The sequence below is a fragment of the Sminthopsis crassicaudata genome, chromosome 4 (genome assembly GCF_048593235.1).
Source record: "Sminthopsis crassicaudata isolate SCR6 chromosome 4, ASM4859323v1, whole genome shotgun sequence".
Lineage (NCBI taxonomy): Eukaryota > Metazoa > Chordata > Mammalia > Dasyuromorphia > Dasyuridae > Sminthopsis > Sminthopsis crassicaudata.
The window spans coordinates 415,285,007-415,311,836 of NC_133620.1; the positions used below are offsets into that span (position 1 = coordinate 415,285,007).

The window sequence follows — 26,830 nt, forward strand, 5'->3', positions numbered from 1 at the left end:
ACACTTTGTTATAATCCCACGCTCTTTTGCTCTATAAAATACACTATTCTAAGACCTACAGTTCTTCACCATAGTAACTGCTAAGTCTTGTGTAATCCTGATTTTGTAGCTCCACATTCAAATTATTTTTCCTTGTTTCTTCCAAAATTTTCTCCTTAACCTAAGAGTTTTGAAACTTAGCTATGATATTCCTCTAATTTTTCCCTTTGAGATCTCTTTCAGGTAGAAGTTGTTGGATGTTTTTTCTATTTTTTGTTTTGTCTTCTTGTTCTAGAACTTCAGGGTAATTTTCCTGGATAATTTTTTGTAATACTGTATCAAGATTCTTTTTTAATCGTAATTTTCAAGTAGCTTAACTATTCTTATATTATTTTTCCTCAATCTGTTCTCCAGGTCAGTTGTTTTTCTGAGATGTTTCACATTTTCTTCTATTTTTTCATTCTTTTAATTTTGTTTTATGATTTTTTGGTATCTTAGAATGTCATTGGCTTTCCTTTGCCCAATTCTAATTTTCAAGGAAAAATTTTCTTACTTATGTTTTTGATTATCTGTTTTAAGTTGTTTAATATTCTTTACAAAATTGCATTGGTTTTCTTGGATTGGTGTTTTTTCTCCTAATTTTTCTTGGATCACTCTTTTTTTTATTTTTAAAGACCTTTTTAAGTTCTTCTGACAATTTTTTGTGTGCTTGGGACCATTTGATGTTTCTCATCAAAAAAGGAGTGACTTTTTTTTAACTCCAATATCTTCCTCTGAATATGAACCCAGATGTTATCTATCCTCATAGCAGTTATCTATGATTGCTTACTATTTTTTTGTTTTATTTTCTTTTTTAGCAGCTATTAGTATAATCAAGAGGCAATCACAAGGTATGGGCAATGATGCTCCAAGCCTCAGGTCCTTCTTACTATTATTTCTGAGGTCTGTCTCCAGGCCCAGGCTTGAACTCTCCACTCCTAAGCCTTGGTTGAAGCCCCCCATCACACTATTGTGCAAATCATCTTGCTCCTCATTGTCCCACTGGTGGTTATAACTTACAAGAGTCCTCCCTGACTAACTGAAACCAAGGACTCTGCTCTTAGGCTGGTGCCCAGAGCTAGCAGGACTTCTGTCCCTCTGGTACCACACTCACCAGGTGTGTGCTAGCTCCTTCTCCCCCACAGCAGCAGTCCAACCTCGACACTTCTGGTCAGCATAGCTGTACTCAGTCGTCAGATCCCCAACATATAAGATTAAAGTTTCTGAAGGTAAAGCTGCCTCCCAAGCCCAGCATCTCCCAGTGCTTGTTGGTTTTAATTCTGCAAAATTGATCTGAAGATGTTTGCACTTCACTTGGGCTGAAAGTCTGCCCCTGGAGGTTAGGTCTTTCCTGGAGTCTTCTTAGGTTGTCTTAGAAGAAAGAACAAGTGTTTTTGTTTATTTTTGCTACTCTACATTCTCTCTGAAGCAATGTTTTGTCTTTTTCTATGGAGAAAATTTGGAAAGTTGAAAGTTTTCTGGTCTATTCTGCTATCTTCCCAGAATCCTCTTATGAATTTGAAATTTGTTTAAGGAAATATCTTGGAGCTCATTTTTGTCTTTTTTCTCTGGTATCAGAAAAAAGCCTTGAGAGAGAAATGGCTCCTGGATGGAATAAACAGTGGAAAAGAACAAGAGGAAATGAAGAAGCAAAATCAACAAGACCAACACCAAACCAAAGTTCTAGAACAGAGCATCTTGAGGTATGGCTAACTTTTTAGTAGACTTCTTGTATTCACAGTAAGGAAAGAACCAAGCTCTTTAAGAGCCTAGTGTCTATGAGGAACTATGTTTAGGACTTTAACATAAGGTTGTAAGGTCCTTTCAAGAACTGTCTTTTGCCTCTTTTTGCATCCCCAGGGCTTAATTAGCACCATGTCTGGCACATAGTAAGTGCTTAATAAATGTTTATTAAATTGATTTCAAAATATTACTTCATTTAACTCTCACAACAGCCCTGGAAGGTTAGTGCTATTGTTATCTCCATTTTACAGTTGAAGAAACTGAGGCTAACAGATGTTAGGTAATTTATCCAGACAAGCAACTACTGTCAAAAGCTTGAGCTGAATTCAAGTTTTCCTTGCTGCAAGTCCAGTGTTCTTTCCATTGCATCACTTAGCTACTTCTAGGACAATAAGATCATAGATTTAGAGATAAAAGGAAACAAAGTCTATTTAATCCAACTTTCTTATTTTAAGACAAAGAAAGCAAAAATCTAAATAACTAGCACCCTTTCCCAAAGTCACACAGGTTATAAGAAGCTTAGGTGGAATTCAAACCCAGGTCCTTGGCTTCCAAATATAGTGTTCTTTCTATTGTATCACCCAGGAGGCACAACAAGGCTACATCAATGGAAAATGTGAATCCAAACTTTATCTGAGCCTCACAAGTGAAATGTAAAATGGATTCCCTCTCTCCACTGCAAAGACAGGAATCTATCACACTAAGGGCTTTTATGCCCACATATCTCTCCCATAGACTTTCCAATCACCACATTAATGACTAAATGACTTTCACTGGCTACATCCTCTTAGCCATCCATGGCTTTCTGGAATACTTAGCCACCAATGTTTATCCCATTCTGAATAATCTGTTCCTATGAACAATTACTAGCAGTCAGTCATTCTCAGGTATGTCAGACCCATCTTTAGAAAGGAGTTTAGTTGAGGAGGTTGAAGCTAGTAGTTAACTTGAGAATTCTGAGCTCCAGTGAGCTAAAACTAAATAATCTGGTATCCACATTTAGGCTTGGCATTAATAAAATGAGCTCTTGGGAACTGGGGGCCATCAGGCTGCTGAAGGAGAAGGGTAAAAAAAGAGGTCTAGATTGTAAATAGACCAGGTAAAAATTCTCATGCCTGTCAGTAGTGGAACTGGGTAACCATACATTTCCAAATTAGGTGATATAAAGAAGCAACTTGGAGAATCAGGAATACATTGTACACAATAACAGCAAGAATGTATGATGATCTTCAGGGAAAGGCTTCGTTTTTCTCTGTAGTTCAGTGATCCGAAGCAATCCCAATAGACTTTGGACAGAAAATGCCATCTGCATCCAGAAAAAGATCTAAGAAGATTAAATGTAAATCAATACATGCTATATTCATTTCTTTTTTTTCTGCTTGTTTTTTCTCTCTCCCATGGTTTTTTTTTTCTTTTGCTCTGATTTTTCTCTCCTAACATGATTTATAAAGATATGTATATTAAAAAGAAATAAACTTAGAAGAAGAAGGAAGAGGAGGAGGAAGAGAAGGAAGTTGAGGGAGGAAAGGAAAAGGAGGAAGGAAAAGGAAGGAAGAAGGGAAGAGAAGAAAGGGGAAGAGGAAGATAGGAGTAGGGAAGAAGAGAATGGAAGGGTGAAGGAAAGAAAAGGGGGAAAATGTTGCATGCATTAACTTAAAATTAGGCTGGAGATAGAAAAGTATTTTGAAAAGCTAAAATGGAATGTAGGATATTAATAGTATTATCTAAAAGGGCCATTCTCACAGGGACCAAATTAAAATGGAAAGTAGTCTTCCATACCAGATTGTCACCCATTTAATATTTCAAAAAACATGGATTTCACTAAATGTGAGTTTTCCTTTAATTTATGCAGATTGAAATCTCTCTATGAAATCCCAGTGAATGGTTTCTGACAGTCGTATGTCCAAAAAATTGGAGGAGGGAAAGAAAGGAGACACATTCTTGCATATATTCAAGGAAAAAAAAATAGCAAAGTGAAGTACTCAATCTCTTTTGTCACAAAGTGGCCAACATAGAGATTGGGTCAATTTATGCATGCTTTCTTCCAAATCTAAATCCATACTTTATCTCTGTATTATTGCCATTCCACTTCTTCATCATTTATCACCTCTCAACTTGAAAGCCGAGATGTTGAGTACAAAGTTGCAACTCCCCCAATATCATCTTTGGTAAGGATTATATAAAAGATGTAAAAAAAAGGATATACAAAGGAGCATGTCAATGAAAAAATATTTATACTATCTTCTTCATTTTAAGCACATCCAGCAGAATTTATTTTATGAATCTAATATTATTCTAAGACCAAGTATTTCTGATTTAAAGAGAAAAATGTCTAAACTGACATAACCTCAGCTAACTCACTCACATGCGACAATTTTAGTTAACATTTATAGGCATCTTGAAGAAAGAAAAGGTCATAGAAAGATAGGACACAATTTGGAGTTAACATTCTATTTAAACTAATAGAGCAATTATCATTTAATTTTTCTAAAAACTCCTGAAGTATAATCCTTTTAATACCACCCATCTCTCTTTGTCCACTTTTCTCAAAGATTTTCTCTTTCTATCCTCAAACTTGTCACTGATGAACTGCTGTAGAGTTCTTCCTCTCTCTGATCAATACCCAAACCCTTCTGAAAGGAGCAGAGGTCACAGCCCTTAGGTGCCTCATAGAGTCATTCACAAGGAAGGAAATGATCCTAACGAGGTAACAGGTACTTTTCACTCTAATTTACCACTTTCAAAATCCCTATTCCTGGAACCTTAGAGAAAGGTCTAGAAAATATTTTAAACAAGAAAAAACACTTTTTGATATCCTTAAAAGTTTTTGATGTTTCCACAAAAGCAACAGGTCATAAAGAATCTTAAGTCAATGTTATAGGAAGGTGAGTTGAAGAAACTAGAAATAATCAGTCTGGAGAAATGATTAGCTCAAGGGATATTATGATACCTGTCTTCAGTTATTTTATGATTTGTCATTTAGAAGAAAAATTAGCTTCATTCTATTTGGATACAAAAGACGGAACTCCAACAGTAGGGGAAAGGTACAGAGAAGCAGATTCTAGTTTGATGGTAGGAAAAAATTCCAAGGATTAGAGCTGGCCAGAAGTGAGGCAGTCTGCCTTTGGAGTCAGTGAATTCCCATTCATTGAGGTTTTTGAGCCAATGCTAAATGATCATTTGTCTGGTATGCTGAAGAAGGGATTCTTTGGGGGAATGAGCAGGACTAGATATTCATTAAGTTCCTTCACAAATTTGAAATGTCATGATTCTGAATTATACAAAAGTTAAATTATCTAAGCAGTGGGGTACAAGATAGTGGATAGTAAAAGCTAAATTCAAATCCTGTGCCAGACACATATTAGCTGGGTGATCCTAAGCAAATTATTTAATCTCTCCATGCTTCAGTTTCCTAATTTGTAAAATGGAAATAATGCACTTACCTTAGAGTTGTGATTGAATATCAGATGAGATATTTTTTATATGAGATATTATTTTATAAACCTTAAAGTGCTATGCAAATATTAGTCTTCATTATTATTACCACATTTCTACAATATACATAGTTTTCTTCAGATCTTTTTAAAAATCATGATAATTTTGGTGTTTTATTGGTGCAGATAGTGCCTCAGGAGGCATATATTCATGAACAGGATCTCCCTAAAATGACCATCTGGTAGCGAGCCTTCTGGTGAGGGACCTTTCTAATCTTACTGAGTCTGGTTCTTATACAATAAGCAGAAACTATCACTAGGTCAATAGCCAAAGCTTTTCCAGGTGGACAGAACCTACCAAATCTTAAGATCTACTCCCACAGCCATTAAGAGCTCACTGTCATATTCAGCCAGGATCAAATAACCAATAAACATATTAAGTGCTTACTGTGTCCCAGGTCCTTCCTGAGGAGGACCAAAATGACATCACTATATTAAAGCCAAGTTACCAGGGAATCCAGTGGTGGCTGATCAGTCCAATACGAGTTTGGAATGCTCTGTCCAACACAAACAGTCCTATGAACATTTGGGATGATTGCTAACTTTGCATATCTCACATTTCTTCTGAGATAATTCAATTCTGTTTTTCTCATAGAGCACAGTGCCTTCTCTAATGCAGGCTTGTAATACTGGGCAGTCCTGTACCAATGTCTCTCATGTCATACAATCAATTCTAAGGTTCTTGAGAGACCTCGAGAGTGACCTTGCATGGCTTGTTCTGACCAATTTATAAGCACTTGCCAATGACTAAGGATACAAAATGATTCATAAGACAGAGAAATACAGATGCGCATAATACATAAAAATGGACTGTTATTTTCTCATTTAAAATTTATGAGGTTCAGTTCTATCAACTTTAAAAAGCATTTGTAAATGTAATTTCTAGAAAACTTAGATGATTTTAACATTTTCCAGTTCAACAGTTTTTAAGAGATTCTACCATATGAATAAAAGTAAACAATAACTACCTATTTTTAAAAAATGAACACTTAGAAATAACTGCACTTCTGTGGCTGCTGAGCTAGTCATTAATAATAATAAGTGATAATAGCTAACATTTACAGAGTGCATTAAGGTTTGTAAAGCATTTTACAGTTATCCCATTTGATTCTCACAATGACCTTGTGAAGGAAGTGTTAGTAATCTGATTTTCCAGATGAGGAACCTGTGACTAAAAGAAGTTAAAAGCTTGCCTACTTCATACATTTCCGAAGGCAGGATTCAGCTTCAGGTCTTCTGATTCCTCGGCCAGAACTCTAGCCATTGGGCCATCTGACTCCCTACTATAAGTAGAAGGGAGTCACTGCCCCAATTCTTTTAGCCTAGGAATTCTCTTCCATTATGCTCAGCATTGAGGTCATTGAGGGAGTCTAAATTAAATCCTTCAATAAACTCCTAAAAGTAATGATACTCTCTGCCTTCCTCTCATAGCTTTCCTTGTCCTCTTTTGACTTCCTCTAGATTCAGCAATTTTTTTCCCCAAAGCTGCTACAATTCACTAAACTACATTAACAGGTTTGAACAAGGCTGGGAATAAACCTCATGCTTTTTATTCAGACCCAGGATTGCTTTTAGCATTTACTTAAATACTCTAGCACTCACTCCTATGTTTCAAATTTCATTGCTAATGGCTTAGGGTACCTATTTACCTCCAAGGGTGGAGCTCACATGAGAGTAAACAGCAACTTCTCTGGAGCCAAACAAGGTTTTCCTGTGTAGAAGACCTTTGAAATACTGTCTGCTTCCCTACCCCTTCCAGACCAAGTCACTGCCATTACTAGAGATGTTCCTCCCCATCTATTCTTAAGTTCTCAGTGTTGTGGGATTTTTTTTGTTTTGTTTTTTTGCTTATGACTTTTCCTCTTTCATTTTAGAAGATTTAGTAGCTTTCTAGTGAAGACTTAAATTATCCATTTCCAAAACTTTTATAAGGACAGAGTATTTAAAATTTAAAATTTTTAAATTTTCAATTTAAATTACATTCCTAAAATACCTTATGCCTAAAATGTGTCCTTGTCCCAGTTATATTGTTGTCCAATAAATCTCCTTGTTTTATTCTGTTTTTGTATCCTTAGTGCCTAGCATAGTACCTTTTTATAGTAGGCACTTAATAAATGTTCATTTAATAGAGCTAAATTGACTCAATTATTGTGCCAGATACCATATTAGACCATGGGACTAAAAAGACAAAAGAGAAAAAAAAATTATCCTCTTCTGAAAATACTAAAATTATCTCCAGAGATATTATGTATGTATGTGTATATGTATATATGCATATGTCTATACTGTGTTTATATGCAATATATAACATACACAATATATATTGTATTTATAGGTATATATGTATGCTGATAGATAAATATACATCTGTGTGGATATTGCACACACACACACACACATATACACACACACCCCCACAGAGAATGATTTGAAGAGAGAATGGTCCTAACTGCTGAAGGAATAAAAAAAGATTCCACATTGAAAGTAAAACTAGATGAATTTTGCAGGAAGCTAGAGCTTCTAAGAATTAAAGAGAGGAAACTGTATTCTGGACATGGGGAACAATTTGTGCAAAGTCAAAGAGATGAGAGAGAGAGTTAGTGCCATGAATGTAAAGCAAGAGAGGTAGATTGAAAAGTGCATTGAAGAAAGTAAAAAACAAAACAAAACAAAACAAAACAAAACAAAAACAAAAAAAAAACCTTTTTAAAAATAGAAAGTAATTTATAATGTAGCTGGAAAAGTCGATTGGTGTTAGGTAGTATAGAGCTTTAAAAACCAAATGAAGATATTTGTATTGACAGTAGAAATAATGGGGAACCATTGGGATTTATTGAGTAGCAGGGCAATATGGTCAGATATGATGTTTAGAAAAAATTATTTTGGCAGTTGTGTAGAAAAGATAGATTGCAGATTAAAGAGATCTGAACCAGGTAGAGCAATTAGGAGACTATTGCAATATTGGAGGAGGCTTGAATTGATAAAAAATAACTAGTCATCAAAGGCCTCATAAGTGGATTTTTCCAGTCAAGCACTGTTTTACTGGGAACAGAACATGCAGCATAACAGAGTCAAAAATGCCTTTGCATGGGACCTCTAAGCAGCTCTTGTGTTACTCAGTAGGGTAGGAGTCACATTGCCAAAGCAGCTTTTCCTGATAATTGAACTTATTCTTCTCAGATAATATTTCTAAAACTACTAAAGAATGTCATTTGGGGAATTCAATCTTTCTCCTAGGCATCAACCCACCCTACTTAAAAGGCTTTTATTACAACTTTAATGAAGTATAATTTCTTTGGGGTTTTGAATAGCAAAAGACTGATTAAAGAAAAGAAATATCCCTCCCCATCTTAAACACAAAACCCTAACCACAACTTGTCTCCTGACTACTTGAGTGTAACATTTGCTCTCTGCCAGGTCTCTCAGCTAAGAGATAAGCCTCAAAATAGCACCTTTGATATTACCTCAGAGTCTGTAGCATGTGTCAAATTTTTACCCACCTGACTTTTCAGTACTTGAACTCATTTATCTTAATGGATAAAATATGAACCTAGATTCAGGAAGGCTTGGATTCAAATTCTATCTTTGACACTAGAATCATGACCATGATGAGCAAATTAATCAAATGTATATATAGAGAGGAAAATCTGGGGAGTTATAATAATTGTAAAATAAGAGGGAAATTATAAGTATTAAGAAGGAGAGAAAAGGTTTCTTGCAAAAGGTGCAATTTGGCTAATGGGTAGTATCAAGTGGTAGAAATGAAGAAGAAGAGTACTATAAAGATGAGGTACAGCTAACGAAAATGATAGTCAATAACATGAAAATATTATTGATATAATTGTACATTATACCCTATATCAAATTGCTTGCTGTCTTGGGGAGAGAGGAAGGGAGAAAAATTTGGAATTCAGGATCTTATGAAAGTGAATGTTAAAAATTATCTTTACATGTAATTGGAAAAAAATAAAATACTACTGAATGGAGAAAAACAAAATTGTACATGTATAATCTGTTTCAAATTGTTTGCTCTTTTGGGGAGGAATGTGTCAGGATAAGGAAGGGAGAAAATTTTGGAACTCAAAATCTTATAAAAATGAATGTTGAAAACTATCTTTTACATAATTGGAAAAATTAAAATATTATTAAGTGAAAAATATATATACAGTCAAAAAACAAACTATCCTGTGTGAAGAACAGGAAGGATGAAGAACATTCCTGCATTTTAGAGGATTTAGAGAGCAATAAAATATAAGGAGACAGAAAAGGTAGGAAGCCATCAGATTATAAAGGACTTTTTACCAAAGGATTTTATTTCTGATTCTGGAGATAATTGGAAGTCACTAGAGTTTATACACTAAGGCATGACATGGTCAGTCTTGGAGTTTAGGAAGATCAGTTTCAAAGACAAGTAAAGAATGGGCAAGATTGGGAAACTTGAAACAAGGAAACCAATCAGCAGATTATTATAATCATTTAGATGTGGTGATGAGTGCCTGAACTAGGCTTGGTGACAGTGTCAGAGAAGAGGAGGGGGAATGTACAAGAGATGTTACAAAAGCAAAATTTACAGCACCTGGAAACTGATTAAATATGAAAAGTTTAAGAGAATAAGGAGTAGAAGTTGACACCTAGGTTTCAAGCAGGATAACTGGAAGGTTAGGAAGAAGGTAGGGTTTTTATTTAATGAAAGAATGAATGAATCTGTCTAGAGCAATGATTATCGACCTGGGGATCTTGGACTCTGTAGAGCAGAAAGTGAAAATTTATTTCAAGGAATCTACAAATCTCCACTTGTACTTGTTGCAATAAAACAAACAAGCTAAAATTTGGAAATAGATTTTAAGTTCAAGTCTTTCTAACCTGAGACCAGATTTTCCATCCTTGAAAGCTACAAAAACCACCTCAGGAATCTCATTAAGTGATTCAGCATAATATGCCAACAGGTCTCTTGTAGACTGAATTAATTTCTCACATATATATATATGCAAATGCTATTGTGATTAATAAAAATAAGTTCATTTTGTGTCACTGAATTTAAAATAGTCTTTGGTCAATTATGTATTTTCTTTTCAATCAAAGGATTATAGCAATATAGCTATTCCCTCATTGAGATGAGGTGGGGGGACTGTGAAATATTTTGAATTCAAAGTATGACTCTCCTACTAAAAAGCTGGAAACCACTGGTCTAGAATGCTTCAAGTGTCAGTACTGTAAAAGCTGTGGGAAATTAGAGAATATATTATGTAGAGATCACCTCCAACCCTATAGGTCCATGATTATAGGATATAGGAATGAAAAGGCTAATGAATTAACCCTGCAAGGTAAGTCAGATTTTTAAATGAAATATTTTCAAATATAATAACTTATCTGAATTAAATAACAGAGCTATTATTTATCTGTAACACATAAAAGATTTAAGAATATGGCTGTGCTACAACACATAGAGAGAACTTTTATGATAGTAGCTGCCTTAAGCACTGCCCTTTATTGCAGTATCTGTTACAAACCATGACACAGTTCCATTTTTATTTGTGTCACTTCTTGCATACATTCACATGAAATTTCAGCATGGTAAATGTTTTAACAGGGACTTCTGACTCACACATAACCTTTAAAAAAAAAAAAGCTGCTCTGTTTACTCATCCTCTCTTCTCTTTCAAGGACAGGTACTATTTCAGAAAATGGTTTCCATGGTTCCCTGAGTTCAATTTTTGTCCCCAGTATATTATTAAGTATTTTGTTAGGTGTCTTGATTATCATATTAAATATATGATATTTATGATATAATTATTAAATATATGATAACTTTTCATATTAAATATATAAATCCCTATATGGAAAATTTTACTGAAAACACCCCTTGGATCAATGACTTTTAAGTGTTTTTAACCTTCCTGATATACCCTAAGATTCAGCAAATATTGGTAATTCATTCATTTAAGTGTGTATTAAATAACTACTATATATACCATGCACTATTTTAGTACATAAACAAAGACAAAAAACATACCCAAAGAACCTAATCCAAAATTTTGTATAAGATTCACAGGTATCAATTAAATTAGCAGATTAAGGAAATAAATTAATCAACAATCAACAAGTGTATAAACTGTGCCAGGCTCTATGCTATGTACCCACATGCAAAAATAAAATAAGGAATTTTGCTTTCAAGGAGTTTATAGTCTAGTGATCAGAAGTAACATGTTCATTTTTTAAAAAGCATCAAAATGCACAAAGTAAATACAGGACAATTTATGGGAGGGTCAAAACTTCTAACCAGTAGATAGGTGGCACTGTGGATAAAGTACTGGGCATGGAGTCAAAAAGACTCATCTTCCAGAGTTCAAATCCAGCCTTAGATTTTACTAGCTATGTCACCTTAGGCAAGCCACTTTTCTTTGTTTGCCTTTATTTCCTCATCTGTAAAATGAACTGGAGAAGAAAATGGCAAACTACTCCAGTATCTTTGCCAAGTAAACTCCAAATGAAGTCTCGAAGAATAGGACACCATTGAACCAACTGAACAACTGAGCCACTACATTCAGTTACTGTCTACACAGATACAAAGTTGCTTCATGATCCCATCACCCATTCAATTCAGTTCCAGGGGTCTGCTTTGAAACTAGCTTAAAGTGATCCTTGTACTCATTCATCAATCAAATAGCAAAAAAGCATCTGAATTGGTTTAACCAGTGACCTGGAAAACTCCAGAGTATCAGAGTTATAACTGTCTGCTGCTTCTGCCCATGGTTTCTGTGAGTGACCCAGCTGCATTTTTGTTCATTATGACCTTCCCCTGACAAACTGCCCTGCATCAAACTCTCCCCCTCTAGACACTTCCCTTCTTGATATCTATCCAAAGACCTCTGGCTCTAATTGGAGCTCAGACAGTGCCTGACATAAATGTCATGGGCATAAAACGCAAAAGGTTAGCTGCCAAGGAGAATGATGTAAATACACTGTATTCCTTTTTAGGAGGATAATCTTCTTATGATTAAGTGTTCTCAAGTAAGAATTTTTTAAACTATGCCAAAATACCTTTCAGCTACTTTGTTTCTCTTTCAGCAAACTTCCATTTGCTCCAGGTTGAAAAGGGCTTTCCACAGACACCTATATTAAACAAAGATTCATACAGAGCTACAAATTTAAATGTGAATGAATAGTACAAAGGAATGAAGCCTTAGAATAAGCTGTGATTGCAAACCACTCATATTTCATAGGATTCAAAGAATATCTTTCCTTCAAAATGAGATGGAAATATTTAATAGTCTGGAAAAGGAATTTAGCACGAAGAGTGTGCAAAAAGCATTTTCTTTTCCCAAAACTATAAAGATAACAGGAGAGTTTTCATTTCAAAAAGGTGTCAATTCATTTCAAAAAGAGCAATGAGATGAAAATCTAGGGAGGTTTAATAGTATTTGTTTATGTTTTTAAAAGTTTCTATTATAGTTCCTACTTCATAATCTTAGCCACTATTACATGCCTGAAATGAAACTTGTTATAACTCATGCAAAGCATATTCCATGAAAAATGTCAGGTTTCAACTATGGTCTTCCTGTTCCTTTTTACCTGATCAAATATCCCACTAAGTTTTGCTAGTATCTAGGGACAGAAAACATATTACTGGGAGCATGAAGTCACTCAATTTACTATGTGTGAAACAACCTCCCTTGATCTCAGTTTCCCCCAGCAATAAAAAGAGGAAGTTATATTAGATGGTTCCTGAGTTTCCTTTTTAGCTATAGATATGATTCTATATATAATATATTCGTTGTTCATCACCAATACTCTATTTGATTTATCAAATTTTCATCATTTCTTACTTGATTAGCATTTGTGGTTATTTTTTATACTGTGTCCAAGCAGAGCTAACAAAAAAAAAAGCCAGCTAGAATTTTTCTAATCCTAGCAGTCTTTGAAAACATTATTCCCCAAATGCCTATTTCTTACTTAAAAAACAATCCTGTATGTTCTGTTTATTTTGTTGTTGCTATTTGTTTTAAAATTGGAAAATATTTTAAATATTTAACACAAAGAGCTGAATGCATAAAGCTTCCAGCTAACATTATAGTATGAAAAGTATGAATGATGATAACCAAAGTCAATTTATAAATACCTTTTTTTAAGAAAAAAATTTTTAACTAATAGAAAAAGATTAACTTACAATGATATGCCAGCAAAAGATTTGAAAGCAATCAACTATCAAAGAACATTTTAAATAGCCTTAAAAATGGAATGGTAATTCATCTAGCTAAGATTCTCAAAGTTAAAAATAGGTTTATAGCAAAATAGTTTCCATAGATCCCCAAAATATATACCTCCTTCTCTCCCTCTTCCTCTCCTCCTCCTCTTTTTCTTCTCTCCTCTCTCTCTTCTTTTCCTTCTCTCCACATCTCTCCCTCCCTCCCTTCCTTTCATTCTATTTCTCTCTTCCTTCCTACCTTCTTCCTCTTCCTCTCCCTCCCTTTTCTCTTCTCTTCCTCTCCCTCCCCTTTCTCTCCTCTTTCTCCTCCTCCTTCTTCTCTTCCTCCTCCATTTCCTCTTTTCCCCCTTCTTTTCTCTTTCTCTTCTCCTCCTCCTCTTCTCCTCCCTTTCTTTTCCTCCTCCTCCTCCTTTTTCTTCTTTTCCTCTCCATGTCTGCCAGTAATACTTCCAGAATTTTTAAACCCCATTGATGTTAACCTTAAAAGGATGAGAATATCCAATACAAGTGGAGCTTTGTATTCAAGAAAATAGATTTTTCATCTCTGGTCCATATAGAGAGACAGGAAATTCTAGAAACAGGGACTCTTTGAAATAATATATTTTTATCTGATTTTGTATTTCTAAAATCATTTTTACTTTTTTATTTTTTATTGTAATTATCTTTGTTATATCCAGCCTTTTAAAATTCAAATCTTGGGAGTATTTGAAGAAAGGCCTAAATGATATCAAATCAAGTGAGTTTACTAACTCTTTTGTATTTTGGTGGATAGCAAAACAGCCAAAGAGACTAAGCTTCCCAAGAGTTATCTCAAAAGTTGTTCATATTAGAAGTATTTTGACCATATGTCTCTGTGTTGTAGTCATTCATATGTCTCCCCAAGGTAACCTTTACAATTAAATTTACTCTCTTGCAAAAGAAATTGTTTTTCTGGATAATTTCTTCACCCACCCAATAGTAGCCCCCATTCCAATGTGAGTTGTTGGTTATATCATGAAAGTTTCCACCTGAACTCCTGGTCTACATCAACTGGTTGACTGCCCCATCATCTGTCATTAAATAATTGAGCTCCTGTTCTTGAAAACAAAGCTAAACAATTAACAGAGTTGAACATGGAAGAGAAATTAGATAGTCTTTAATACTAATCATTTTACAAGGTAGAGTTATATGTTAGGGGTTACGGGGAACCACACCAGTCATTTGTCAATCAAGAGTCAATACTTTTGCTAACTTACTTTACATCGACTGTTTTGCCATTTCACTGCATAATTATGTATAATTTATTCACTATAGAATTATCTACTTTAAAACATTAAAAATGAACAAAATACTTCCTTAACCCTGGGTAATAGCATCTCCAGTTAATTTACCTAATTTTTTTTCTATAATATTTGAAGGTCACTTGAGAATTATGTACCACCTAGGTAGAGGTAAAATTGAATGATTATTACAATCATTTAACATATATTAAGTGCTCAGCATGTATTAGCATTCCCAAGAACATAATTTGAAATCACATGTTCACCCTCTATCCAGTCAGAACACAAAGATGTCCACAATGAATCAATTTACTATGCCTTCTATTAGCTTCCAGAGTTAACCTCCCATAATTTCTATATTAAATTTGAAATTTATAAATAATAGAAATAGTTCTGTGAAGATCAATTTGGTTTCAAGTATTTAATTTAAAATGAAATGCTTTGGCTTTTTTTAACTATCTCTGTGTTAAAAGAATGAAGAGATTTTTAATCTCTTTAAGTCATCCTTTGAGTGTCTCAACCTAACCTATTGTTGTAGTTTGTAATCATCATAGAATGCTTTACCTTTAAGATGGAAATTATTATCTATTTGGTTACCATGAATTAGGAGATAAACTCATGCAAAAACATTTTTTTCACACTACATTATATATACATACATATACACGTATGTGTATATACACATGTATATATATGTGTGTATGTATGTGTGTGTGTGTATATATATATATATATATACACATACATACATACACAAACACACACACAGATTTCCCAATTGGCAAAGCAAGTCAACACTTATTTCTGATATAACTGTTGGCTCTTCTTGTGCTTTTAGTTGTCTTAAAGTTGCATTCTATTGCTCTCCCTACTCATCCATGGTATGCTTGATTGACAACAACTAGAGCTAATTTCTATACAATGTAGAATGGTGTGATTCAAGTATTGTCTTACCCATTCTCTATCATTCCACCACCAGCAATGGAGAAACATAAATGGGCTTACATGACTCTTTTTTGCTATTTCTTATGTTCGGTCAAATAATTTCTCATCAAGTAACCAACTTGCTAATGATAAGCTTTTCCATACTTAGGAAAATTCATTTTTTTTTCAGTACTTTTTTTTTTTATATCTTTTTTTTTTTTTATTTTTGTATTCATTTTTCCAAATTACCCCCCCTCCCTCCCCCCGATGACAGGCAATCCCATACATTTTACATATGTTACAATATAGTCTAGGTACAATACATGTGTGTGAATATCATTTTCTTGTTGCACAATAAACATTAGAATCCGAAGGTACATGCAACCTGGGCAGACAGATATTAGTGCTAACAATTTACATTCACTTCCCAGTGTTTCTTCTCTGGGTGTAGCTACCTCTGTCCATCATTGATCAACTGGAAGTGAGTTGGATCTTCTTTATGTTGAAGATTTCCACTTCCATCAGAATACATCCCCATACAGTATTGTTGTTGAAGTGTACAGTGATCTTCTGGTTCTGCTCATTTCACTCAGCATCAGTTGATTTAAGTCTCTCCAGGCCTCTCTGTATTCCTCCTGCTGGTCATTTCTTACCGAGCAATAATATTCCATAACCTTCATATACCACAATTTACCCAACCATTCTCCAACTGATGGACATCCATTCATCTTCCAGTTTCTAGCTACAACAAAAAGAGCTGCCACAAACATTTTGGCACATATATGACTCTTTCTGCTCTTTAGTATTTCTTTGGGATATAATCCCAGTAGTAGCGCTGCTGGGTCAAAAGGTATGCACAGTTTGATAACTTTTTGGGCATAATTCCAGATTGCTCTCCAGAATGGCTGGATTCTTTCACAACTCCACCAGCAATGTATTAGTGTCCCAATTTCCCCACATCCCCTCCAACATTTATCATTATTTGTTCCTGTCATCTTAGCCAATCTGACAGGTGTGTAGTGGTATCTCAGAGTGGTCTTAATTTGCATTTCTCTGATCAGTAGTGATTTGGAACACTCTTTCATGTGAGTGGATATAGTTTCAATTTCTCCCTCTGAGAATTGTCTGTTCATATCCTTTGACCATTTATCAATTGGAGAATGGTTCGGTTTCTTATAAATTATGGTCAGTTCTCTATATATTTTGGAAATGAGACCTTTGTCAGAACCTTTGTTTTTAAAAATATTTTCCCAATTTGTTACTTCCCTTCTAATCTTGTTTGCATTAATATTATTTGTACAGAAACTTTTTAGTTTGATGTAATCAAAATCTTCTATTTTGTGATCAATAATGATCTCTGGAAAATTCATTTTTTAAAAAACATGTCTGTTGCTAAGAACATATTTGAATCCTTTTTGTAGCATAGTAGAAAATTCCAGAGTTTATGCACAATTAACATCGCCTTTGACAATAATAACATCAGTAATAATTACAACTTGTATTTGCTTAGCACTTTTAAATTTTCTAAGTATTTTACAAATTTCATTAATAACCAATCTCTACATTACAATAAGATAACAGAAAAGACCTTTGTAGAGGCATTTAAAAAGTAGGAATTTAATCCCTGCACTATTTACCTCACAAGATTGTAGTAAGGATCATAGAAAATAATGTATATGAAGCATTTTACAAATTTGACCATTCAAAATGAATGATACCTGTTATTATTGTTAGGCACTCATGACTACAGGATTGACTATCTCCTAAGGAATAATTTTGGGCACAGCTAAACATTCTTTGAAGATATGGAGAGGTTGCTGTCAGCATCAATTGAAGCATTTGCCATATTGTAGGAATTATACATCCTTTAATATAAGTATTGTAAGTAAAATATAAACTTTAGATATTGAAAAATAATTGTATTGAATTAATCAAAATATTAATCAAAGTGCTACACTTTTTAAAAAAGATGATAAATAATATATTTCCCTAACATCATCAGCATCAGTCGCATAGTTTATATATTATAAAAGAAATACAATTTTTACCCTTGGTCAACCCTAAATTATTACTAGCTAAAGCTCACAGAGAAGTCTAACTATAAAGCTTTCCTATATACAATATGGCCATATGTGACAGGTAATTAGTGTAACATGGGTCCTCCACTAAATTAACATTCTAGTGCCTTACTATAATGTGGTTTCTCAAAATTAAACTATCAGAGCACAAGTTCTGACAGGTCCCACAAACTTGGAAAGACCATGAGTACAAGTCAAATGAGTTATTGTCTATCTGTCCTCTCCAGACCAGTCTGACTAAATTAATGTTGCAGGGTATGACTAAGATTGAATATGATTTTCCTCACAGTGACTTATGACATAGTTTAATAAGTCATGGAAGGATTCTGATCTTCATCAGTGATGGACTTACTCATAATGACTAAAACATTGTTGTGGCTGTGGTGGTTGTTTTTATCTTAATCACTAAAACTAAGAAAAATATTCCTAGGATGTCACTATTCATATTAAGATGCCCTTATAGTGTTCTGCCAGCTATTTTATTGACAGATTAAATAATTTTTTAAAGTTGGGCAAAAGTGTTAGTATATAAGCTCATCAGGGCAGCTAGGTGATACAGTGGATAGACCATCAACCCTGAAGTCAGGAGGACCTGAGTTCAAATATGCCCTCAGACACTTAACACTTCCTAGTTGTGTGACCCTAGGCAAGTCACTTAACCCCAATTGCCTCAGCAAAAAAATTAAATTAAATAAAAAAAAAATATATATATATATATATGCTCATCTTCTCTAAGCTCACCAAAAGTATCCCTGATACAACTCCAGTAGCAGAAAACATGGCAGAGATGCTATGTATCTCATGCTGTTCTCATGTGAATTTTATCTTGTTCCACATTTTTTTTTTGAAGATTGAATATTTGAGATAGAGGCATTAATGAAAAATATAATTTTTAAGTTTTTCTGATTCATTGCCATGTCCATGCAATTAGGGTCAACGAATAAATCAAATATTTGTTAAGCGCCTACTAGCAACTAGGTGACACAGTGGATAAAGCTCCCAACCTGGAATCAGGAAGACATCATCCTGAGTTCAAATCTGGCCTCAAAAACTTACTAGCTGTGTGACCCTGGGCAATCACTAAACTCTGTTTGCCTCAGTTTATTCATCTGTAAAGTAAACTGGAGAAGAAAATGGCAAAACCACTTCTTTGCTAAGAAAATCCCAAATAAGGTGACAAAGATGAATGAAAAAAATGACTTAATAACAAGAACAATAACAACAAGCACTGCTATGTGCCAAGCACTGTAATAAGTTCTGGGTGTACAAAAAGAGGCAAAAGACAATCCTTATCCAAGAAGCTTATAATCTAATGGACCAATTCAAAATATGGTTTATTGGTTGAATTCTCCAGGATATTTTTAGTTCTATACTCATAATATGAAAATATATTGTCTGTTTATGAAGGTAATAACCTTCATATCATGTAATTGGATTATAATTATAACCACTGGGTAAAGTCTTGCTAGGAGGTGCTAAACTTTTACAGTGTTATATGTCTACACATTTCCTAGCTTAATCTACATTGATCATTGTGGTAGCTTCTGGTGGCCATGATCTAGTCTTGAATTGCTACCATAAACCTCTCCATTTCTAACGATAAATTTGCATTACTCAGCCATTTGTTTACCTCTTCCTTGCTAACTGAATTTATGCAAACACTGCCCACAGAAGACCTTCTGTTAGTATTCTTGGAACTTAGTCATTTCATAGGTTCCATTTAGAACTGAGCTACAGTTGGCTATATTTTGCAAATCTATTGATTGTATGCTTGAAACCATTTTTTTATGAAGTCCAAATTGTAATCTAAATTAACTTGTTCCTTCCATTGCACATAAATATATCCATTGCATTGCTAGACCCTCATTTTAGTAGTTACTATTAAGTGTAAAGTTAATAATAATATTATCCTTTCCACATAACTCAGATACTTATAGCTTATGATCTTAGGCAAGTCACCTATCCTCTGACAGGCTATTTTCTCATCTGTAAAATGTAAATAATAAGAGCATCTGTCTCACAGAATTATTGTGAGAATTAAGTGAGATAGCATTTTACAGACCTTAAAGTGTTAAATAAATGTTAGCTATTATTATTACTAATAATAATAATAATTTGAGCAGTTCAATATTAGCTATATAATGCCAGTATCAACCATTTGTGACTAAAACTGTTATTTAGAAACTTTTTAAACTATAAAACCATAAGTAAGAATCTTAATGTTACAAACTTTGATAAATTAAGTTTACTTGTTCTTATTTTCCTCTGTTTATATATTGCTCTTGTGCTTCCTCATGGGTTTTTTCTTTCATTTATGATCTAAAATATATGCCAGATCTAATGTAATCCAATCTAATAAACATTTCTTAAGCACAAGGGTGTTTCAAGATTTATCAAAAAAAAGTTCCTGCCTTCATGGAACTTACGACTTGTGACTTGCCTTTTTTCTAAGGAGCCCAACTTACCTAAGTCTGAGGAACATTATCATGAGAAAGTGAGCAATCAACTGATAAAATTTTCAACCATAGAAACTCTCAAAGTTCTGGTAAATTAGGAGAGAATATAGTCTATATCAGTGGAGGGATTATCTACACCAATTATATAATAGATCCCTAAAGTATGAGATTACTTGAGATCTAGGGGTAGGTAAATTAATCTGAAAATTGGTTTTCCTATAAATACATACATACATATATGTATATGTGCATATGAATGGATGAATAGATCTGAATAAGCCTGTCATGCTAAGTTTCCTTGCCCGAAAATAAAATAAATTTAACAGGTCTATACTAGCCTGGGGCTAGCTGTGCATTCAGCAAATACAAATTGAGTGTTATGTATTATCCATTAATAATATATGTGATATTTGTATTTATGTGTATGTGCATACACACAGTTAATTCCAATGATAATGCAATGTTATTGCCTTCTGAGGCCTCATCTCAATAAATACAGTATTCAAAACTAAGAATGAGTTCCCCAGAGCAACATTCCTACTATATTCTAAAAACCACCAATGTAATTAAGGATCAGGATTCATATGGGGATCTTCATATAGGATAAGTAAATAGCTGGTTCCACTATGCATTTTCCTAATTGGAACCACTGGTCACAAGGATGAATGAGCAATTCGTAGTATTAGCCCCCAAATGTGTTTCAGGAGCATCATCTTTATACATCAAGGGTAGCATATATACAAATCTGCCACCTGGTGCCTTTACCATTCTACAATCTTATTTAAGAGGAAAGAATAAAACCCACAGTTATTCTGATGAGCAAAGTGATTACTGTGTTCTAAAGACAACTATACTGGGGTAGCAAAGTGTCACAGTGGATAGAGCATTAGTCCTGAAGTCAGGGAGACTTGAGTTCAAATCAGACCTTAAACACTAGCTATGTGACGGACAAGTCACCTAACCCCATTGCCTCCCCAACTCAAAAAGATTTTGAAAAAAAATAAAGACAGCCATACAGATTTACTCTTTTTAAATTCCTCATAGAGCTTATAAAGAATAAAATTATAAAATTTAGAGTTAGAAGTGACCTTAGAGGTCCTCAAATACAACAACTTTATTTTAAAGATAAGATGAGGATCGTAAGGCTTAAACAACTCATTCAAAGTCACACAAGGAGCAAGTAGGAAAGCCAGGATTCAAATCCATCTTCTAACTCCAATCCAATGTTCTTCTCACTGCACAACACTGCCTCATAGAAAAACCTCGGGACCATTTAGTTCACTACATCACTTATGAAATCATCCCTTCTGCAATATTTCTATCCACTCTGCTTGAAGACCTCTCAGAACTCATTACTACCCAAAGCAGCCCATCCTAATAATTCTGATTATTAGGAAATCTTTGCTTATATAAAGCAACATAATTGGGCCCATTAAAAATAAAACCCATCCCTATCAAAATACTTGACAAGTGTTCAGTACTTTCAAAAGCTTTTTAAAAAAAAAAAAAAAACAATTAGGCAACAGTTAGGGGAAGAGCTGGCATATAGAACTCTTGGGTTGGAAGCTTATTAAGACCCCTCCTGAGTTCCAATCTGTTTTTTCTGATAATAATAAATTCTACCTGACCATGATTCCTTCTGAATACTACCAAAATCTGAAAGAGACAAATGGATTCTCAGCAGCCAAAAAATTGCTTTCTGAAATAGCCAGTGCTTAAAAAACCTGAAGTTTATGTTCAATCCTTTTTGTAAGAGAACAAATTGCTGTTAGGATTGAATTCAGGGAATTATCCCTTGGTGATGAAGGGGGTTATTACCAAAACTTTGGAAGAACTGAAAGATATTTTCTAGAGCTTGCTAAGTAAAAGTAAGTATCCCTCCCCCACTACTTCCTCAGTGAAAGGAGCAGGCAGAAGATAGATTCCAATAATGGATAGCATTTACAACTCCTCTTTCATGTACTCTGCTTATCTAAATTGGCACTCAGGTACCTGCCCACCAACTACCAGTAACTCTAAGAGGCATTAGCATCCATCAGGTCCTCTGTCACAGTCAGGGAGGCTCCAAAAAGGGTATTTGTCTTGTTGCAAAGCCTGTTTCTTTCATACTGAATCAGCATTTCCACGAGTCCAATGCCTTTTCTGAAAGGCAATACCTACCAGAGAAGGAAATGACAGTACTAATGGAAATGCTGAACCATCAGGGTGAGCGAGATACAGCAGAAGGTGAAAAGAATTTTCAAAAGAATCTCCAAAGAGTTTTCAGAATAGGAATGGGGTTCATTTTTTGCTACTGAAAGCCCTCTGCCAACAAAAGATACCAAGAAGGTACCAATTGAAGCCCTACATCTTTGTTGCTTTAAATCAAGGATGGAAAATCATTTATATATACTGAGAGACAAATGAGTTAGGGGGACGAATATGCATATAAAAGTAAGAAAAATAATAATTTGGAGTGTTTCTTGAAATTAAGATCAAGGAACAAAACTACGTAAAGTACAAATTATACATTATAAATTATTTCAATAAATGTAACCAACAATGTGTGTGTATATTTATAGTTCTAAATTATGATCAGTTAAGAATAAGTGATAGATAGTAAAACAGTGGAAAAAAATGAAGTGGAAGACAGAGAAAAATACTTTTGGGAAATACATTGAGACAGACAAAGTTGCAGGGACCAACACATATTGAGAGAAATACAGTCAGAGAGAGAACAAAGCATCCACAGATACAGAAATACCATGACTTTCTTGAAGCAATACCCCCATCTTGTGTTTTAAAGATATGTTGCTTTTTGTTGTTATGGACAAAAATTGAGATATTAATTATCTGCATTTGTCTCACAGGCTAAATGAAATTAAATCCAGAGCCTGATCTGATCATCCCCAAAACCAGAGAGATTCTCCACCCCTGTTTTAAGTGAATTCTTTTTAAAGGGGCCAACAGGCTTTTTATAAAGTTAAATTCCTCTCTGTGTCATGTGGCAATTTATTCAATATTCAGCACTAGCATCCAGCAATATTCATTGCACTGTGACCCATGAAGAGAACCTTGGGTTTAAATCCTGCCTCAGAAACTTACTATAAGTACAAGTCATATAACATTCTTAAGCCTCAGCCTCTCATCTTTAAAATGGGAATTAATAATACTAACTACCTCAAAAAGTTGTTCTGAGTATCAAAGTAATATTTTGAAAATGCTTTGCAAAATTTAAAGTACTCTATAAATGTAAGCTGTTATTAAATCTCCAAAACTCTGGGATATAGTTATCTAGTTAGGAGAGTATTGACTTCCTCCTTAGCCTACTAAAATCCTTTTTTCTTGCTAGTTATTGCCAAAAGTAACAATGTACTGTCCAATTCAGCATTTTCAAATATAGATTCTTCAGTTCAAATACCATTCTAATCTAGCCAACTTTTTTGGTTCCTTAAAATAGCAGAATCCTGGCCATTTATTTGCCAGTGATATTTCTGCTGTCTTAGAGGCAATATGGCATAATGGATAGAGTTCTAGATTTGAAGTTAGGAAGAACTGGATTAAAATTTCAGTCTAATATCACATAACTGATCAAGTCACCCAATACAGTCTGTGCTTCAGACAATTCTCTAGGATTTACCTATTAAATAAGAAAGTATCCTCTCTGGCTCATTTCTATAGCAGCATTCAGAGTCCTCACGTTGAAAGTCACAGATCCATATTTCCATATTCCTGCTATCCATATTGATGGGATTTTATGTGGGATTACATCTGTTTATAAATAGTATTAACAAACATCCATTCCTACATATTATAAGTTTAAATAGAAAATAAATATTTCAATAAAATTTTGATAAAATATTATGAATTAATGATCTGTTGGCAGTCTGTGATTTTAAATAATTCATGTCAAAAAATTCCAAATTAACAATAATTGTCATTTATATAATATTTTAAGTTTGGCAAAATGTCTAAAACATATCATTTGATATTCACAATCATCATACAGAATAAGTACTAAAAATATAATTATCCCCATTTTGTAGATGAGGAAACTAAGTGGCTTGCCAAAGTCTTAAAGCTAGAAAATTTTTAAGGTGGAATTTGAACTCAGACCTTTCTGCCTTTCGCATACAATGGTCTTTCAGTTACACCACAAAACTCTATATAAATGAAGAGTTGGCTATGGCCAAATGATTGTAGATAGTTTCTCAATATTTTAGTAAGTGTTATATGTCTTTGGTCAAACATATAATATAACTTTTATCTGGAGATCTGAGAGACCTTTAGAAATGTTAATTACCAGAGCTCTTTGAGGAACTGTAGCATATTCATCATCAAGTACTAGATTTTTGTATAGACTTATTTATGAACATGTTACAAACCTTATTAGAATGAAAGTAGGGACCACTTCTTTTGTTTTGATTTTTTGACTTTGTGTCCTGAGTGCTTTGAACAGTACCTGGAACATAGGCAGTACTTAATAAATTTTTGTTGATTGATTAAATATGGGGTTTTATTTCTAAGGAAACTGAAGTTACAGAGAAGTCAAGTAGCAGGCTTGAGATGAAATGACTAATAAGAGAGCCAAGACTAGATCTAATTTTTAGTATTATGTTCTTTCTTGTAGATAACACTAGCCTATAGTATTTCACCATCATCACTGAATAATGAGTATGCTATGACCCTACTTAGGGGCAGAGGAGAGGCAACTACATGGCACAGTGGATGGAGCACTGACTTATGGAGTCAGGAGGACCTGAATTCAAATCTGGCTTTAGACACTTACTAGTGCGTCACTTTGGGCAAATCACTTAATCCTGGTCGTCTGTATCCTCATCTGTAAAATGAACTGAAGAAGGAAATAGCAAAAGACTCCAGTATCTTTGCAGGAAAATCCCAAATGGGATCACAAAGAATCAGGCACAACAGAAAATGACTGAAAGGAGGCAGGGAAAATCCTAAGGAAATAATAATCTTCAGGAGCTTATATGAGGTTAAAAGCATATAAATTAAATGTGGAGGTTGAGGGAAATAAAATGAACCTACTCAAATGTAATATGGAAATCATACTGTTAGGGTAAGAGGACATGGAATCAGAATCTTAAAAAATAGTCTTTGAACTTGATGTGCCTCGAACAACTCACTATATTTTACCTACAGGTAAATAAATGGGTTATTCTCTCCAGTGGCAGTATCTATTAATAGCATAACTTTAGTATAGATAGAGAAATGGTTGCTTAGACATCCCCTGACAGAAGAAAACAGACCCAGATGTGTACACACATATACCATATGTTGAATCATACCTCTATCATCTCATACTTGTGGTATTGATTTTTTGCACCCAAGTGTAAGACTTTACATTTATCTTTACTAAATTTCATGATATTAGCTTCAGTCCCACATATTAAGATCATCTTGTATCCTGACTATATTATATGTGTGTTAATTATCTATGCCAACTTGCTAATTTAGGACAATATTGGTAAAAATGTTAAAATAAAAAAAAAAAAAAAAACACCAGACCAAAGATATAATCATACCCAAAATCTTCCAACATGTTAGAAGTTATTAGAGCTTTTCTTTTCTTGGAAGTCTTTGAGAACTGTCGATCATCTTCCCAACACAAAGAGACATGCAGAAAAGGAGGTATTTGGTGAACAAATGGTTCCCAATTCCAAACAGATTACTCAGTCCTTTCCTTTCAGTCATAATATTCTAAGTAGATATTTGATGATCAATATTCTATCGTATCAGCCCTTACCAACTCTATAAACTTTTGTTCTCAGACTTGAGAAAGAGATTGAAGAGCTTGAAAAAGCAGAATTGAAAATCTCAGCTCATGAAGAGGCAATTTTAAAGAAACTAAAATCAGTTGAGAGAACAGCAGAAGACATTATAAAAGTAAGTAGTCAACAAGGATTTTAAAAATTATTCCTTCACAGAACTATTCCTCTAAAAAAGTATCTAATACTACTGAAAATTAGCTTATATTTAGAAATAATTTTCAAAAACTGCAATAATTATATATTTTATTTTATAGTCTGTGAAGGTGGAAAAGACAGAAAAACCAGAAGGTAAGTTTGAGGTAGTATGGCTCTTATAAAATGAAGATATTTTAATAAGCTTGCAATTTTTTCATTGACTGAAAACATTCTAAATTTATATTACCTTTCTCTTAATTTCACAGAGACCATTGAAGACATTTATGCCAATATTCCTGATCTTCCAAAATCCTATATACCATCTAGATTAAGGAGGGAAAGAGATGAAGGAACAGAAGAAGATGAGCAAAATAGAAAAGGTATCCCATTAATTTATCATATTGGCATCATATCATATTATAGTTAGGATTTGCATTTTGAAATTTTCAAAATTTGTTTATAAATATAACTAGGGGTGAAGGAGGTATTTCTATAACATACTTATGAACATAAATAGGGATGCAGGAAATTGTATAATCTAAGAAATTTTTTCTCATGATCCACCTTGAGCTTAATAACCCATTCCTGTGGGCAGGTGAACCTCCAAAAACATGAAGGAGTTTGCAATATTCAACTAGACCAGGAACGGGTATCTAGTATTTCTTAACCCTGAGAACATCTATCATATAAGCTCTAACAATAATAAGGCATCCAGCATAGGTCATTGATTTGATGTATGTCAAATT

General features: G+C 34.0%; 1 protein-coding gene across 1 annotated transcript in view; it reads left to right on the forward strand.

Moving 5' to 3' along the window:
- The window catches only part of PALMD (palmdelphin), a 68,498-nt gene that overhangs the window by 34,043 nt on the left and 7,625 nt on the right, over positions 1–26,830 (forward strand). Inside the window, 4 exon segments of the mRNA XM_074262766.1 lie at positions 1,597–1,721; positions 25,950–26,064; positions 26,204–26,237; positions 26,351–26,464. Of these exon segments, the coding sequence (XP_074118867.1) occupies positions 1,597–1,721; positions 25,950–26,064; positions 26,204–26,237; positions 26,351–26,464 (388 nt within the window).